The sequence below is a fragment of the Triturus cristatus genome, chromosome 3_2 (genome assembly GCF_964204655.1).
Source record: "Triturus cristatus chromosome 3_2, aTriCri1.1, whole genome shotgun sequence".
Classification (NCBI taxonomy): Eukaryota; Metazoa; Chordata; class Amphibia; order Caudata; family Salamandridae; genus Triturus; species Triturus cristatus.
This window is the reverse complement of record NC_140584.1, coordinates 685,799,653-685,819,449: the sequence shown is the minus strand read 5'-3', so window position 1 is coordinate 685,819,449 and position 19,797 is coordinate 685,799,653. Positions and strand designations below refer to the sequence as shown.

Here is a 19,797-nt window from a genome sequence, read left to right as displayed (position 1 = left end):
ACACTTTTTACAATTGGAACAATGAAAAGACCATCAAATAATGAGAGTTCGGAGGAGACCAAGAGGAAGAGGAAAAGGAAACAAAGGCGAGGAGGACAAGGATATGGGAGGTGCACAAGGAGGATGAAACAATAGAACCAAGCAATACAATCATCAATTTGAGTTCCATTGAGCTAACGAATGAAGACAAAGAAGTGTTAGAACTAGGTCTATCTTATTGTCACAACAATGAATTTAACTATGCAAATAGCAGAATGGACCTATATAGGTTCATCAGGAAACTTGACTTGATCAAGTTACATCAAATCAAAAGCACCTCTCAACCGATTCAGGCAATGGAAACAATTTCCCCTCCCATGGATCCAGTAAACCTAACTGTATCAGATATACCAATTCTAGAAGATATGTGGTCTCTACAGAGTGAAAATGCAAATGAAAACCAGCAAGCGAATGAATACTTAGTGGAAGGTACAGTGGAGGACCTAATGAATTTGACTCTGGCAAAAGAAGACCTTACTCCCTTTCGTCCGAGGTCTCGATATATACCCCACATGATGGGAGATAATTTGGATATATTTTCCGAGAATGTGATAGGGGACATGCGTAAATTATATCAAAATATGGGAACCAACAAAAGAAAGGCTGACCCAAAGGAAATCAAAATCCATCGAGTCCTCAATAAGATCAAAAAGGAACAAGGAATATTAGTAAAGCCCTTAGATAAGGGAGGGAATGTTGTCCTCTGGGGAAGAGAACTCTATAGAAAAGAAGCATTAAACCAACTGAACAATAAAAACTGTTATAGGAAAATTGCATCATCGGAACATGAGAGAGTGAAAGATCTAATTTTCGAAAGATTGAGCGAATGGAGGGAACAGGAGCTACTGAGTTGAGATGAGTACCGATTCATGAAACAAGAATATCCAATCATTCCCGTATTTTATATGAATACAAAAGTACAAAAAGATGCTCTTAATTGACCAGGGAGGCCCATAATTTCATCTTGGAATAATCTATTTGAAAATGTTTCAAAATATATTGATTTCTTTTTAAATCAGATTGTCAAAACCCCTCCATCATACATTAGAGACTCAGCAGACTTTCTTAAACGCATCTATGATGTCAAATGGGACCAAAGCATGGTACTGGTAACCTTAGACATTTCCACTCTATATACCAGTATCAGACACAGGGATGGCTTGAGGGTGACCGAACATTTTTTAAGAATAAAACCGATGAGATTCTTGAGACATAACAGAATGCTGCTGGAAATGGTGCCTTACAAGAAACATTTTTATGTTCGGGAGTGAAATGTTCCAACAAGAACAGGGGACCGCGATGGGCACCTGCTTCGCCCCCAGTTACGCTAATTTACATCTGGGCTGGTGGGAGTAGCAGGTGGGAGGGGGGCCATAGCTGGAGCACTGGACAGAATTTATTTTTACCTGGCTAAGATTCATTGATGATGTTTTCGTGTGTTGGCAGGGCACGGAAACAGATATACATCAGTTTATCGAGGATTTAAATAAGAATGTTTGGAATTTGATATTTGTGGGACACCACAGCAAGACATCTATAGACTTCTGAGATACAAGGGTACTAGTGAAAGGGGACAAATTGGAAACTAAGATTTTTAGGAAACCCTCAGCAGGCAACACAATCTTGCATACTTGTAGTTCACATGCAACACCACTTATCAGAAGTATCTCCTTTGGAGAATTCTATAGGGCAAGAAGAGCATGCAGTACCCTGAACAACTATGATAAGGTTGAGAAAGAGATAAGTAGATTTATACAAAGGGGCTATTCATCAAGAATTTTGAACCTTCCAAAACAACAGAAAAGAGAAAAAAAAAAGGAGGGCATGATACACATAGGTTCAAAACAACGTACAATTCCAAACATAAGGAAGTAAGACTCATTTTAAATAAGCGCTGGCACCTTATTAGAGGGGGCCCTACAATAGGACCACAAGCAATGAAATATCCTGAGATAACATACCGAAAATCTAAATCTAAGTCTGTGAACGATCATATTGTAAGGAGTGAATACCTAGGGAGTACAGAACCTTAAACCTGGTTACAGCAGAGAGAAGGTTTTAGAACATGTTGAAAATACAAGGTTTGCAATCATGGGGATAACCTCTCAACTTTTAAGTGTTTTTTTTGTTGTATACATTTTAAAATGTCCCTGTGATACGGTCTATATAGAGAGTACCACATTGCCAGCTCACAAAAGAATCTTGCAACATAGAAGAGCAATTATTAACAAAGATCAAAGTCACCCTGTTGCTAGGCACTTTGAGAAGGAACATCTCAGTGATTCCCCATTAATGCGGTACAGTTGAAAGAGGGTTGGAAACAGAGAAAAGGAACTACGAAAGTTAGAAACTTGTTATATCCTTGAACTGGACAGCAAAGAGCCAAATGGATTTAATGTGGACGAGGATTTGTTTACATGCTTATACTGAAAACTGACGTAGAGCCAGTACACTCAAGAGAGCCAGATAGAAAAGAAACATCTTTTTTTTAAACTAAGAGGAGGTCATCAGGCACTAGCACTTTAATGCAAGAGAGCACCTTCTAATAGTATGATTGAGCACTACCACTTTAAGAAATCAGACAATTGGTAAAAATATTTTTAAAGAAATATAAAAACCTTTTCTCTTAAAAATGTATAAAAATTGAAAATATAAAAAAACCTTTTATTGTTAGAAATGTTGTATGAGCACTAGCACTTTAGGTAGAAGAAATAAGTACTGTATGATATACTTAGAAATTCTAGGTGAAAATTGGCAGCTAAGGAACAGTATGCACAGATGCACTTTATAAAATAGGAATTATCCTCAAGAAAGAATTTTACTCATTTGAATGTATGCATTGGTATGAAATTGTCCAGGTATAATGTATTTGAAGGAGGATAAAATATATTAACAATAGAAATAAGTATTAATCTGTGAAGTACTGAAATGTTCCAAAATGGCAGCATTATTATATAAACAGTGTGTCTCACCTAAAGGTATGAACTGTACAAAATGGGACTCAATATCGCGACCAAGGCTGCGAGCAGCAGTCGAAACGCGTAGATGCCATCACTCGAAAAATAAATAAATAAAAACTGAAGTGAAAACCCGTGGAGTGGCGGTTTCATCCCTGGTGTGAATGGATGCTGTTTTGGTATGTATGTATGTATGTATGTATGTATGTATGTATATATACACACACACACACACACACACACACACACACACACACACATATATATATATATTATCTACTGGCGGTCGCCAGTAGATAGTTATAGTTAGGACCGAGTTTCCATAGGAAATCTCAAAATTCTATTTTGAATAACTTTGGCGCCGGGTTGATGAATCCTCACGAAATTTTCAAAACTAATGGGGCGCTCCACTCCGCTCGTACCCTGAAAGTCTCGGGGTGATTCGTCAAGCGGGGGCCGAGAAAAAGGGGGGGTCCCAAAACGCGTTTTCCCCATGGATTTTTCCATGGCGACTTTAGTCGCAGCTACAGCCCGAACGGCTGAACAGAATAACTTGAAATTTGGCAGAGAGATAGCCATAAGGTCAAGGAGGTGCCTTTTGCAGGTCTGGTGTAAATCTGTTCAGTATTTCCTGAGAAAATAGCATTTAAAAGCATATCAATATTGTTAGACCTGTCAGCCCTTTGGGTGGTCCCTCCTCATCATTATTTATTTTGTCCCACTTTTGCCTCAAACCCTGTTTGAATTTTTCCTTTTTGGGAACCACCAGACTTTTTCGTGTTGCTACAGATTCAGGGAGCCATTTTAGCTACCCCTGAACCTTCTGTCTGAGGGCCTGAAGCACAAAATGGTGGCCACCTGTGACATCACCAGCATCCACTGGAACCTACCAGCACCTTCCAGAACATTCCAGGAGCTTCCAGAACCCTGTGACCGTTGGAGGCGGTTTAGAATGTTGGGAGGATAAGAGAGGCAGTTGGCAGTTGGAGCTGGCAGTTGGCACCTGACTGGTGAAGAGAGAGGAGCACAACAGTGAAGGAGGAAGGAGTGAAGCAGCAGGGGTGGAAACTTGTGCCTGGAGTGGGGTCCATAAACCCACCCTTGATACTTGTCCCTACTGATGGATCCCAGCCTATAGCCCTGTGTGGGAAGAAGTCAGAAGAAAACCTTCCTAAGGACCTGGACAGCAGGAACAGGCCTTAGAACCAAGAAAGCAGCAAGATTCTGACCTGAGAACTGGTTTCCCTGGAGCCTGGCGTCGAGTAGCCTGAGACCTGGAGCCCGAGGTGGAGAAGCGGCGCTGACTGAAGTAGCAGACGTCGTACCCGGAGCCGCCTGAGGTCGTGAGAGGGCGCCGACGGGGGTCGAGAGGAATACCAGAGGTCGAGGAGGAAGTGAACCGAGGTCGAGCGAGCGGCGTCATCGGAGGAGTGAAGTCCGCCCTCCGGAGTCGTCGGAGACCGAGGTAGAGGTGAACCGGAGGTCGGGAGTGAGGATCGCACTCCGGAGTCGCCCGGAACCTGAGAGGAGGAGCACCGGAGGTCGGGGGTGAGGATCGCACCCCGGAGTCGCCGGAAGTCGACAGTGAGGCCAGGCCGGCCGACGTCATCGGAGCCGAGAGCGCCATCGGACCGGAGCCGCCCGAAGTCGACATCGTGAAGAGACTGCCCGACGTCGTCGAATCGGAGGTAGAGATCGAACCGAGGCCGCCGACATCGGACCGGAACCGCCTACCGGCGTCGACAAAGAACTGACACTGTGCCGAGGCCGCCGAGACCGAACCGGAACCGCCTCACGGCGTCGACACGACTCCAGCGGCGTCGGAACATCAGAAAAGGGCAGTAAGTGGAGTAGAGGGCGCCTAAGGCCCTGTGGAGACCTGAGAGACTGCTCTAAGGGGCTAGGGAGGTGCTGAAACCAACCTGACTGTGCAAGGGGTGAACTGGGACTAACCTAGAGAGGTTGTGTGGAGAGAGAAAGCCAGGGCACTGGTATTCCCCCCTTTGATCTACCTCAGTTTAGGCCTCAGCCTTTGCCTCAGCCAGGGAGTAGGACCCCCCAAGCCTTCCACACCCTACAAGCTGTGCCTGGGCCAAATCAGCCCTTAAGTATTGAAGTGTCATCTGATTCATGAGTGTTATTGTATACTTCTAATTATTTATTGGGGAAACTGTATTTATTAAATTCTTATCTATTTAATGCTGCACTGTATTTATAGGTCCACAGGACTTGTTGGTGTACAGTATTTATTGGTACAGTATTTATTGGTACAGTATTTATTACCTCAAAGTATTTAATTGTCTGTATATATTGCACTTGTATTTATGCCCTGTTATTTATGATCACCCCTATTTATTTCAGCAAACAGCAAATATTTATTTGACCTGCTCTATTTAAGAATTTGTATATTGTGATTGTTATTTATTTTCCCAATCAGCAACTAAGAGAAAAAGATAAAGAAGAATATTTTCATAATTTTTACGGTGTAGAGTCGTTTTTGGAACGGATGCACGCATGGTTATTGTATGGGTATATTGTATGCTTAGCACTGCGCCTGTTTCCTGACCACTCGAGCCAAGCTACCCCATTGTGTCGGGAAGGCCCTCCACCACCCTGCGGAGTGGGAGTGGGGCTGTTTCCAACAAATATCTATACGCGCGCACCGTGCGCGCACCGTGCGAGCACCCTAACGTGCGCGAGCGTAATTCTGATTGGTGGTTACATGTTAGTCAACGTTCGAATCGGTCGAAATCAGGAAGTGTCGGCCGCCATTTTGTTTGTTTTCAGTGCGAGAGTGAAAAAGGAAGGTGGCGAACGTGAAAAGGGGGCAGGGTAGAGAGTTCCTGACCCCCTAGCCTTTGTCAGGGGGTCCCTGAAGGACCCCGAAGGCAGAAAACATTTTTTAATTTTTTTTTAAAAAATCGCGGGGAAAGGAAAAAAAATATATAAAAAAATATATTAATAAATACATAACTTAGCATTTAAAAAACCATACAAATTCACTGAAAAAACCATAGGTTTCACACACGTTATAGTAAGGAATTAGCATTTAAAAAACCTTGCAAATTCACTTCAAAAACCATAGGTTTCACACATGTTATAGTTAGCAGGACATTTCACTCGTGAAAAACCAATGAAATTCCCCCGTTATAGTTAGTGCAGGCAACTATAACTCACGCGACCGCAATCCTCTGCTGATGACGTCAGATATTACATCACTGATGACATATGTGTCTTTCTGAAAAACAAAAAATGTAATATATGTATAGCTAAAAATTAATGGAAGAAGACATGGGTAAATAAGTGTCTAAATACAGTGATGTAATATCTGACGTCATCAGCAGAGGATTGCGGTCGCGTGAGTTATAGTTGCCTGCACTAACTATAACGGGGGAATTTCATTGGTTTTTCACGAGTGAAATGTCCTGCTAACTATAACATGTGTGAAACCTATGGTTTTTGAAGTGAATATATATATATATATATATATATTCACTGAAAAAACCATAGGTTTCACACATGTTATAGTTAGCGGAAATTTTACTGATAAAAAACCAATGAAATTCCCCCGTTATAGTTAGTGCAGGCAACTATAATTCACGCGACCGCAATCCTCTGCTGATGCTAATACTGTATTTAGACACTTATTTGCCCATGTCTTCTTCCATACATTTTTAGCTATACATATATTACAAATATTTTTTTTTCATAAAGACACATATGTCATTAGCAGAAGATTGCGGTCGCGTGAGTTATAGTTGCCTGCACTAACTATAACGGGGGAATTTCATTGGTTTTTTATCAGTAAAATTTCCGCTAACTATAACATGTGTGAAACCTATGGTTTTTTCAGTGAATTTGCAAGGTTTTTTAAATGCTAATTCCTAACTATAACGTGTGTGAAACCTATGGTTTTTTCAGTGAATTTGTACGGTTTTTTAAATGCTAAGTTACTTTACGCCATTCGTGGCGTGCGCGCCCACTTAACGCAGTTCGTTCCGTGCGCGCACGGTGCGCTTCGCGCACCGTGCGCGCACAGTGAGCACGCGGTGCGCTTCGCGCACCGCGCGCCCACTTTACGCAGTTAGTGCCATGCACGCACGGTGGGCACGCGGTGCGCTACGCGCACCGCGTGCCCACGTTACGCTAGATGGGCCATGTACGCACGATGCGCTTCGCGCACCGTGCGCACATGGAGGACATATGATGCACTTCGTTTTGAAAGGTAATATTTTAATTTTTCGTATATTTCATAAGACATGCACAAATGGTGCCCTTCGGGCACCATTTGCACACGGGGTGGAGAGAGTGTGGATAATTTTTTTTTTATTATTTTTTTTTAAAATATTTTTGTTTATCTCAAATGTGTAATAAGCCATGCACAATTGGTGCCATTCGGGCACCAATTGCACACGGGGTTGAGAGAGTGTGGATAATTTTTTTTTTTTTTAAATTTTTTACCGTACGCGTACGGTAAGCGTAATCGGCGAAATTACCGAAAAAATAAAAATTCCGTTTTTGGCCTTGGGGGATCTTTGGGGACTCCCTCAACATGGCTATGTGTGTGGGAGCTGTCTAAACAGCCCCTTTACATGTTTTTGGGCTTTATATTTTAAAAATCACTCTCAGTGCGAGAGAGAAAATGGCGGCCGCCGCTTCCTGGTTTCGGCCGATTCGAATGTTTACTAAGATCTAAGAGCCAATCAGAATCGCGCTCGCGCACGCCACCGTACGCGTACGGTAAGCGTACCGTAAGCGCACCGTAAGCTGGCTCAGATATATATATTGATTTAAAGGCTATTTTCTCAGAATCTACTGAACAGATTTACACCAAACCTACAAAAGGCACTTCCTTGACCTGAGGACTACCTCTCTGCCAAATTTCTAGTAATTCTGTTCAGCCGTTCGGGCTGTAGCCCTGTCTAAAGGTCCTATGGAAAAATGCATGGGAAAAACGCGTTTTGGGACCCCCTTTTATCTCAGCCCCCGCTTGACGAATCCCCCCGAGACTTTCTGGGTAGGAGCAGAGCGTAGCGCCCCACCTATTTTGAAAAATTCGCGAGGATTCGTCGACCGGCGCCAAAGTTATTCAAAATAGAATGTTGCGGATTTCCTATGGAAACGTGGTCCTAACTATAACTACCTACTGGCGACCGCCAGTAGGTAATATATATACACACACACACACATATACATATTACCTACTAGCGGTCGCCAGTAGGTAATTATAGTTAGGACCTATTATCCACAGGAAAATCGTAACCTTCTTTTCCCAATAACTTTAGCGTCGCTTGACGAATCTTTGCAAAAATTTCATAACTCGTGGGGCGCTCCGGTCAGCTCCTATCTTAAAAGTTTCGGGGTGATTCGGCAAGCGGGGGGGCGAGAAAAAAGGTGGTCCCAAAACGTGTTTTCTCCATGTTACTTCCCATAGGAAACTTTAGACACGGCTACAGCCCGAACTGCTGAACGGAATTACACCAAATTTGGTGAAAAGGTAGCCCTTGGTTCAGAAAGATCCCTTTTTGTTAAATGGTGTAAATCCGTTCAGTAGTTCATGAGAAATTAGAAAAAGAAAAAGTTTCAATATCTGGGCGGAGCCTAACGACATCTCATTGTGAGATCTGATTGGCTGTCAGCACTTCATCCTAGAATTGCTGGCAGCCATCTTGGGACCAATATACATGATAGTACCCCATTGAAATGCATTGTACTGAATCGAAGATTTTGAGGGTTACCAAAAGGATAACTTTAAAGGGTGATAAAAGACTTTAGTTACATTAGAATTCATTTGCTGATGGTACCATACTAATTTCAGAAATTGTGGTGTGTTCCAAGGTGATTATACCCTGTGAAAAACCTTCTGCTGGGATATCATTAATCATGTTTGAGAGAAAACTGAAGCTAAAATGAGAGCATATTTTCTGTAAATTCACATTATCTTTCTCAGTCATGTGAGAATGAAGTCTGTCATTCTCAGTAAATCATGTACATCCAACAAGGACAGATTCCTTTGTGTTCTACTGCAGCTTCCCAGAGTGTTCTAAAGAACAACTAGAGCACTAACAGCCTTTTATGACAAAAGTATGGCACACCTGAAGCCATCTTGATTGGAATAAACTGGTAACTTAAAACATTTAATTTAAAAAGGAACAAAAAGAGGGGGTTCATTTAGTCATAGAAATTATGGTTAGTGCTGTAGACAGAAAAATTAGGACATGATTTAAGTGAGATCTCAAATATCTTCCTGTTATATTTCAATAGGAGCAACCTTTCAGTTGATGCCTTTGTGTTCTACTGCAGCTTCCCAGAGTGTTCTAAAGAACAACTAGAGCGCTAACAGTCTTACTTATGACAAAATTATGGCACACCTGAAGCCATCTTGATTGGAATAAACTGGTAACACTTAAAACATTTAATTTATAAAGGAACAAAATGAGGGGGTTCATTTTGCCATAGAAAGTATGGTTAGTGCTGCAGAAAGAAAATTTAGGACATGTTTTAAGTGAGATCTCAAATCCTCTTCTATTTCATTAGAAAATTCTGACATGCAGATTAAAACAATCACTTTCAATACCAGCAGTAGACTTCCAGTTAACTCCCTCATGAGCAGTAGCTTTACTACAGTGATCTAATGAATAACTAGAGTGCTAAGATTCTGAATTTATGGCAAATGTGTGACACATCTGAATGCCTTCATATAGCCCAATGACAGAAGTGTGCAAAACACTTTTTATTTTTAGTTTTTCTGCAGTTTTATATAGTGCAGACTGGTCAGGTATTGGAGCGTTACATCTTACCTGGACCCCTTATTGCGTATTTTGCACGAAGTACATGAAATTGATCTTGCGAAACATTGAACTTTACGATTCTGTTAACCTGAAGAGGCTCTGAACCGGGCATTGTAACACCCGTTTTTACCTACTGGTTTTAATTAATTCTCACTGTATTGTATTAGGAAAGAGGATTTACTGTTTTTATGTACACTTTTATGATCTATGTTTCTAAATAAGATCGAATATAGTTTAATAAATTCTATGGCAGCACGGAGGCGAGGATTATGCATATCTTTCCTCACTTTATTTGCATAGCAGTTCAAAGAAAACGAACACAACAATCATTAAACAAAAGACTACACAACCCATGAACCATTAGGGGGGTAGTCTCCAAGGCAACTATAGTCCAATCATATCACAGTCCATCGTATATAATATCGTGACGTCCCTTTCGCTTCCTCTTTCTTCACTGCTCGTCAGTTAAGTGCATTCCTTACATTCTTGGCTTAATCTGACGTTGTTGCTGCTGGACATAGCGGTTTCTTGTGCACGTTATTAGCATTATTGCCTTGGTATTGTTTCATATTCCCTGCGCAGCAGGCTCTTGCCAGAGAGCGTTCTCCCCCTCGTAGTTTCTCCCACTGTGCGCCCTGCGCACGGTGAGATCCTGTCAGGCGCGTGTGGTCCGAGTGAGGCAGCTCCGTCGAGCGCTCCCGCTGGTCTTTACGTTCGTTTGGGAATCCAGTCACTCCTTTAGTGTCCGCTTGATTCCCGATCAACCCTCGCCAAATTTTGACACAGCTACGCGGTGATTTCCCCACACGGCCACGTTAGTGACGAGCGCCACCTGGTGGTGGTAATTGGTATTGCGCCTCAGTCTATTCTTATAACAGCTTCGGGGAAAGCCCAGCTGTTGGAGCACCGGCGAGGGGGCTGCCTTAAGGATTTTAAGGGCATTTGTTCATACTCACACCCTCTGCTATCATGTCTTCTCCAGAAGACCATTTTTACTCCTCCTACCAGGAAGTGTAGGAGGAAAGACCCCCCAACTCCTCCCTCCAGCAGTGGACCAAGCCCCCTTTCTGGCTATTTCTAGGGCGCTGGCTCCTCTTAGGGATCAGGTTGATAAGCTGGCGAAAAGCATCCCTGGGGTGTTCAGTGACCCAGATCTGGTGGTGGCAGGTCCCAGTAGCTCCTAGAAGGGGAATAAAAGGGCAGTGAAGCATAAGGTGGGGCACTTGGAAGAATTTGATAAACTTATCAAGAATGTGCAAACGCTAAAACATGCACTGCCGGGAGGAGGAGGAGTCCGGAGAAAATTGTGACGCTGTCACCACTATTGTAGACCCCGATGGTGGGTTTCCCTTAGAGGGAGAGGGTGTATCAGAGGACGGTTTCTCCTCCGATGAGGATAAGGACTCAGGGCATCCCTGGCATCCAGAGTTCCACTCCTCTCAGTCCCGGGTTGGGGACGGGGTCCACTCTGATATGTTCGGGCCTACCCAAATTTACCATCCTAGGTCGGCAGAGTGGACCCCTGACACCAAAGTGGCAGAGTATGTGGTGGGGAAAATCCATCAACCCCTTGACAGGGAGGTCTGGAATAGGAAGAGGGAAGAATGCCCCAGGCCCTCACTGAAGGGGAAGGTGGCACACACGCCTGAAATTGATGAGAAACTATGTACCTTTTTCTCCAAGTAGATGAGGGATCCCAAGGAAGGAATTGATAGGTCTTGTACGTGGTAGGGCCCTTGACCCACATTATTCAATTGGCGGAGCGTTGAAAAGAGTCAGGATCCCCTTTGTCCACGGATATTGTGGCTGGTTGGGCGCACTACCCTAAACCCTAAAACACTACCCCCTCCACTACCCAAACACCACTGCACTTTCCCAAACCCTAAAACACTACCCCAGCACGACACCCTACACTACCCAAACATAACTTCACTACCCTAAACCCTAAATCTACCCCCAGCACAACCCCCTACACTACCCAAACACCACTGCACTACCCTAAACCATAAAACACTACCCCCAGCACGACCCCCTACACTACACAAACACCACTGCACTACCCTAAACCCTAAAACACTACCACCAGCATGACCCCCTACACTACCCAAACACCACTGCACTACCCTAAACCCTAAAACACTACCCCAGCTCGGCCCCCTACACTAACCAAACACCACTGCACAACCCTAAGAAAAAAAAACACCCCATGCACAATCCCCCTTACCTCTCACTCCTTGTGGTTCCTCTCTCCTCGTGGTTCCTGCTTCACGTCGTCTGAGGGGCGGTGCACGTCGTCGTGAGGAAACGGAACAACCTCTGTTTCCTTACAACAACGTGGATCGTCTACATGTTTTTAGAACGCATGGTCATTTACCATACATACCTTTACAACAAAATTTGTTGTAAAGGCATGCATGGTAAATGACCATGCGTTCTAAAAAAATGTGTAGTAATGACTTTGCGATGTACAATGCATGCATGGTAATGCATGCGTTGTAATGGAATCGCGAAGTAAAAAAGTCGTTGTAACGGCTGTTTACCGATCGAAGCTGGCCCCTGTTCTTCAGTGAGACGTTTATTTGATTAATTAGGAGCAAGGAATGTGTTTTTTTTCCCTAAAAGTGCATTTCCAGCTGTTGTATTGTGAAAGTGTCCGCGTGGCCTGGTTTGAGAAAGTGGAAGTGTCTGTTTGGATCTAAAGGATTTCTGTTGTTGGACGGGGCCGGCGCGACACGTCATCAGAAAACATAGCTAATGGAAAGCATCCTCCCTGAAGTGTGGAGCAGTGCCAGGAGAGGTCAACGGGTGTGCTTCCCACCGCAGTATGACCGTACCTCGTGACCCATGTGCCGCCTCCAGGGTACGGGAGGCAGAAGCGGCATCGCAGGTACTCTTGAAGCACTAATTCTACATTTTGGAACTAGGGCATTTTAACTTTGTTGTTCCTGCCAGATACAAAGAGAAGATCCTGTGTTATTCAGTGCCCTCGTTACCTTTTTTGTGGGTTGTGGTGCTTGTCACTTCGCTGCCCCGCTGGTGCACACGACTGGGCACCCCACCTTGTGTGCCATTAGCAGGGCCTCTGCCCTCGGATCACTGGTTTCGGTTTCTGGAGTGGCAACATAAACAGTTGCTCCCAAAGGACTACCCTGAACACTTAGGTGAATATCCCCTGCACCAGCATTCCACGGAAATTCTGACACCGTATGACATCATCGGAGCCATAAGAGGACCTAGTCGGCGTGCTGACGTCTGTTCCACCCATTTTTTCTGTGCAACCGAGGCAAACAGGCGGACCGAGACATTTTCACATGTATACATAGTATAATAAATATATATATATATTCACTGAAAAAAACATAGGTTTCAGGCACGTTATAGTTAGAAATTAGCATTTAAAAAACCTTAGATATTCACTGAAAAAACCATAGGTTAGTTAGTTGGACATTTCACTCGTACAACACCATAGAAATTCCCCCGTTATAGTTAGTTCAGCTAACTATAACTCGCGCGCCCGCAATGCACTGCTGATGAAGTCACATATTACATCACTCATGACATGGTCAGTGACATCACTTATGACATCACTGATGACATCACAAATGACATCACTGATTACATCATCCAGTGAATGTGTGTTTTTCTGAAAATTAGATATGTTTTATATATGTATATCTCAAGGTCGATGGAAGAATAAATGGGTATATAAGTGTCTAAACGGATGATTTTTTTTTTGTAAAATTGAATGTATAACTGACTGATTAAGTGTATCTTAGTGAATACATGGGTTAGTGAGTAATGTTTAAATATGTACATATCTGCATCAGTCGCTCACTTTGTGTATAAGTGGCTATATGGGTTGGTGAGTAGCTACATGATTGTCTATATGGGTTATTAGTTGGTTTTTTGAGTATCAGTATGAGTGTCTGAGTGTCTGTATGGTTCGGTGGGGGGTATTACTTAGTGCATAGATGCATGAATGAGTGACTCACTATGTGTTGAAGACAGCATGTGTGCAGGACTGTATAGGTGGATGAGTGTGTGTATGGGAATGTTAGTGAGTGAATGACTGTCTCAATAGTGTCTTTATGAGTAACTACATATGTTTTAAACTAGTATATGTGAGTTTTGGTGTATATAAGTGAGTATATGTGAGAGTGAGACATTGGAAGAGTTCCTGTACAAATAAGTAGGTGTTTCTGTAAGTGATTGTTTAAGAGAGTAAGTATGTGTAAGTTTCTGTAGAAGTAAGTGTGGTAGTGTGTGTATAACTGTATATGCAAGTAAATGGATGTTTGATACTTTGTTTGCATGTGTGACTATGTGTGTGAGTAACTATGGATGAGTGGCGGTGTGTAACAGGATGTATAGGTGTATGAGTACATATGATGAGTGAGTACATGTATGAGTGACTGTATAGGGACTGTTGGTGAATGAGTGGATGTGTGTGTAGATCTTGGAATTACTGAATAGGTGTGTTGTAACTGGTATTGGTATGTCCATTGTTTTGAAAATGTTAGTTTGTATTTTTGAGTGTGTGTATCAAAGGTCATATTAGGGTGAGAGGAGGTCTGCCACTCTATCACAAGGATGATGTCATGAGTGATGTCATGATTGATGTCACTGACCATGTCATGAGTGAAGTAATAGGTGACGTCATCAGCAGTGCATTGCGGGCGCGCGAGTTATAGTTAGCTGAACTAACTATAACGGGGGAATTTCTATGGTTTTGTACGAGTGAAATGTCCAACTAACTATACCGCCCCTGAAACCTATGGTTTTTTCAGTGAATATATATATATATATATATATATATATAAAATCCAAGTTGCTCCTTCTGTTTTGCTCGGACCCAAGGGAGTTGGCGCACACACCGGCGGAGCACGCCGGAAATCAATATTCCACAAACAGTTCAAATGTCGTGCGCTCTCAATACCAAAGAATCCACGGAATAGAGAGAAACACTCTTTCACCGCTATTCCGTGGATTCTTTGGTATTGAGAGCGCGCAACATTTGAACTGTTTGTGGAATATATATATATATATATATATATATATATCAAGGACACAGGCGATTTTTTGAAGAAAATACAAGCAGTTCATTGGCAACCCAATTTCATGCTTATTACGCTCGACATTGCTTCCTTATACACCAGCATACTACACTCACAAGGGTTGATAGCTGTTAAACATTTCTTGGATTCCTGCTCTATTAACTGCAAAGACCACAATGCTATGCTCCTCCAAATGATTGACCTGTGCCTCAACAACAATGTGTTTCTCTTCAATAAAGTTTTGTACAAACAACTGAGGGGAGTGGCTATGGGGGCATGTTTTTCTCCAACCTATGCCTGCCTTTTGGTGGGTTGGTGGGAGGAACATGTCCTCAGGGTCACACATAAGACCATGTGGGATTCACATATCCGATATTATGGCAGATACATTGACGATATTTTTATCGTTTGGGAAGGATCCAAAGAGGAGGCTTTCTCTTTTGTAAATTCTATTAACATCAAACCATGAATTTACAGTTCACGGCGAACATCAGTAATGAGAGGGTGGAATTTCTGGATGTGGAGGTCTTTATTTTAGACAACCACATAGAAACTAAATTACACAGAAAAATCACTGCTGGGAATTCCATCTTACACGCCAGCAGTGCCCATCCACCTCATCTCATACACAGTATACCCTATGGGGAATTTCTCCGCCTACGGCGAATTTGTAGCCGCCAATCTGACTTAGAACAATGTCAGAAGGAAGCTTCTGACCGGTTCCTTGCCCGAGGTTATAAACAACTTAACCTCAAAAAAGCACTTGACAAAGCAAATCTTTGCTCTCGGGAACTCTGCCTTCCCACTGAACACCCCAGACCACATCTATTGGGAGTGAAGTAACAAATGAGGCTATGCAACCCATAAGATTAATTACCACTTTTTGTAAACAACATAAGACTTTTCGCAGTATCATTTACAAACACTGGCCTATTGTTCTGACTGACATGACTCAAATTTTTGCTGCCCGATCTACCCAATATTACATTCAGGAGAGCGCCCTCCATGAGGGATGCTTTGGTTAAATCCAATCCTGAAGTTACGGAAAAAATCACTTGGTTGTCACGTTCTGGCTTTTTCAAATGTACATCATGCCGTGCTTGTAAATTCGGAAATAATGTTTCCGAATACAACACAGCATTCAGCAACATTCCAGTACAAATAAAACATCACTATACTTGTCGTACGGACTTTGCAGTTTATGTGCTTGAATGCACCTGTCACCTTAAATATGTGGGCAGTACCAAATTACCGGTTTTCAATCGCATCCTGCAACACCTTCGTGCGATTGTCAACTCGGATTCCACATACCCTGTTGCCCGACATTTTAAAGCCATTCACTCCAATAAAATCTGTGACTTAAAATACTTTGTCATTGGGGCAGTGCCCCCCTCAATTCGTGGGGGTAACAGAGAGAGACAACTTCGTCAGTTAGAATCCTCCTTCATTCTATTACTTGACACTAAAATGCCAAATGGGATGAATACGAGTGAAGACCTGCACAATTTTTTGAAAATTCTATATCTGACCCTTTGGTCGTTTCTTATGTTGAATTGCAGTCTGTTAATTAGTCACTTCTACACCTAGGTGTTTCATGCTTCTCTGGCGGTAACAACATCAGTTTTATTTTTAAAGGACATTATCCTTTTTTGTCTTCTGTTTCACCTCATTCCTTCTTCCTTTTTTTTGTCATATTTCGTTATTTGTTTGACTCCTTTTCTCCTTTTCATTTTTCTCTTCTATTTGATTCAAATAAATTATACTGTCTTTTTCTTTTAAATTACATCAATTTATTATTTAGAGACCATGAGCGTGAAACCATGTTAAAACCAATTAATTAACCACAGATCTTTTATTCTAGTACATTCAATCATGGTTGTGATCAATTATTGCATTTCAGTAATTCTGGGGCACTTGCCAGATATTCTTTCTATAGCTAATGTATGCTTATCACTGTGATCTGTACTATCTATTGTGATTCTCTGGGTTATTTATTGCTTTGAAATGAATTTACAATAGTCTCATGATGATGCATTTTCATTTCTTCAGTATTTTGTTTATGTCCATTGATTATAAGAGATCTGATTGGGTCACACTATCTTTTTAAAGGAAGGTCCGGTATCAGCGCGTCAGGTGATCAAGATCGCGGAGGCGATCGAAACGCGTCTGAGGCGGACACTTGTCTGACTACATGAAATAAAAGTCAGGAACTGAAACGTTAAACCGCTTGGTGTATTTTCTTTGGACGGCAGCATCGTGCATAGATTAAGGTCCGTACCTGCTTTCTAAACTCCCCAGCTTGCATTTGGGAGTTCAGGACTTTGTTTTGATATATATATATATATATATACACATTTAGAAAAGAAACTCGGTAGCATCCCCCACCAAGATATCCACGGCAACAAGGAAGTCCAACAGCACAGCAAGGTCAGTCAATAACGTTTTATTTCATCTTTACCAGGTGCACAATCATACATATACATATACACATACACACATACATCTTTAAATATATATGTTTGTATGTGTGTATATGGGTTCCGGAGTAGCATGCTACTCACCAAAAAAAGCGCTTTAACACCCCATCAGAGGTAACAAGCGCTATATAAATGGAAACCTTTTTCCCTCTTCTATCCCTCTGCTATACTTCTGAATCCAAATAGCTGACTAAACTATCCACCACTCAAATTACTTTCATATTTCACTATACTAACTCAACACTAATCTTTTATAGGTTTCAGAGTAGCGTGCTACTCGCCGAAAACTCGCTTCGACGCCTTGTAAGGGGTAGTAAGAGCTATATAAATGCAATTACAATACAATATACACACACACACATATTTAAAAATGTTGATATATATATATATATATATAGTCTCAGAAAATATGCCTAATGAATCATTAAGTATTTTATTAGTTTACAAATTAATAGATAACTTATTTAAAAGGTAAATACATTTTTTAAACTCTTATTAAAAATGAATATGTAATTTATACTAAAGAAAGCCTTTAAATACATTTATTAAGTATTGATGAAAATAAAATTGTTTTGTAGGGTGTTTTTATTTCATCTAAAAATGTATATTTCTAAAGAAAATGTAAGTGGTTTATTATTTTCTAAACATTTATTATGAAGAGGTAATGTGCTCAAACATTTTATTTTATTAGTTCTAGGGTACAAATGATTATTGTAATTTATTTTACTTTTATATTTTAAAATAAAATATTTTACAAAAAATAAACTTAAATCATTTTCCCTTTTGTTTCCCACAGCCAAATTTCCACCACGGTGGTAGAGACCTTCACCACAGTGGTGAAGATCTCCATTATAATGGTGGAGATCTCCACCAAGGTAGGGGAAATCTCCATCTATGTGTGAAAATTTACTAGCAGTAACTTTACAACTGTAAATTTGGCTGCACCCCCATGGTTTCGGGGAATGGAGACCTAAGTCTACACTTTGCACTAAATGTACACTAAGAAATCGTGATTAGGCAAAAGCATAACATTTACTCCCAAGTGTAAGTCATATTATCCGCCAATAGAACTCTATGTAGTGTTTAGATGGTCAGGAACTTGCTAGTTCAAAATGTTTCTTTGTTTTATTGTTCAAATTTCACAAATTTAAAGGGAAAAAAAACTAAGAAAGATTTAGATCACATAAGAGCCAAGGATGCTATCCCCTAAAATATCGAGATTTGCCATTTTTCAAATAAAAACAGCCATTGTGTTGATAATAGCTTAAACATACATTCTTGTTTTATTTATTTTTGTTACCTATTAAAGACACAAAACATACTCTAAATTGTAGTTCCTCATCAGAATTCTATAAAGTTTTCAGGGCAAGGGATCTGTGGGCAAAAAATTAATGGTGATCAAATAAAAAAACTGCACTGGCGACAGCATAATTTAATTTATGTGGGCAAGGAAACCGTTCTTGCTTCACAAACCACTCATCCGTCATAACACAAGGGTTTATAGACTACACGTAACCCATTTACTTGGCTGTTAATTATCCTAAATTTTGGGTGATTTTGTTCTGTGATGGCAACAGTAATCCATCAACGTCTAGTGCCGATTGTGTTATCAGCAGTAAACTAGCTTAGTAAATTTTACAGCAGGACAGTAACTTTGTCTTCTGTTGTTGACGCCATTTTACTGCCAGAAGTAATTACTTGCGGTACTTCTTCTGCCACTCTTTGCAATGGTGGCTGATGATAAGAAAAACATAATATGCATCTATGCAATCGTTTACTAAATATCTCTTAATTGCTTTATTTTAAATGTAATGCAATCTTGGGAGTTGTGCTTCCAGTAATATATGGGTGAGTACATTGGCTATTATTACTTCCATGTTTGGTGACCAACTGCAAGGGAGTAATTATTAGTCAAGCGCAAGTTATTCATTACTTTTAATTTAATAATTATATACAATTAATTAAATTATTTTTGAAGTTAAAGCAAGCAGTAAAAAAGAAATTAAAAGCGACTAAAGGTGGTGGCGCTTTTTATGTCACAATTGTGCTACAATTGCTCTTATTATTAAAATTCGATATCATTTACCCAAGTTTACACCATGTTGTACACACAACAATTTTATAAGTCAGAGGGAGAATGCATAATATCACTAAAGAATTATGTTTGTAATGGTTCGCATTTGCAACGTGCATCATTTCATGTTATCCTTTACCTGTGTCGCCTAGGAAATTCCACTTCACTGTCCACTTCTCCCTCCTCTTCTTCGGATGACTCGTCTCCAAGCTATGAAGAGCAAGGAAGAAATCAAGATATGTATACATTACATATGGTTTGTATGTTGTATAAGTTATGCACATGTCAAAGAACAACTTTAACAGAAGAGGTTCAACGTGATGCTTAATGTGATCCTCCTAAGCACCACTTGATTCTGCAACCATTGGAGGTCAGTTTTCCCATGTGAAAGATTTCAGTGTCTCA

General features: G+C 41.2%; 1 protein-coding gene across 4 annotated transcripts in view; it reads right to left on the bottom strand.

The window, feature by feature from the left end:
- Positions 1-19,797, bottom strand: part of MAP3K13 (mitogen-activated protein kinase kinase kinase 13) — a 408,282-nt gene that overhangs the window by 52,624 nt on the left and 335,861 nt on the right. For all 4 annotated transcript variants that reach the window (XM_085648731.1, XM_085648730.1, XM_085648732.1 and 1 more), the window contains one exon: positions 19,532-19,602. In XM_085648731.1, coding sequence (XP_085504857.1) covers positions 19,532-19,602 — 71 coding nt within the window. The remainder of the gene's footprint in view (positions 1-19,531; positions 19,603-19,797) is intronic.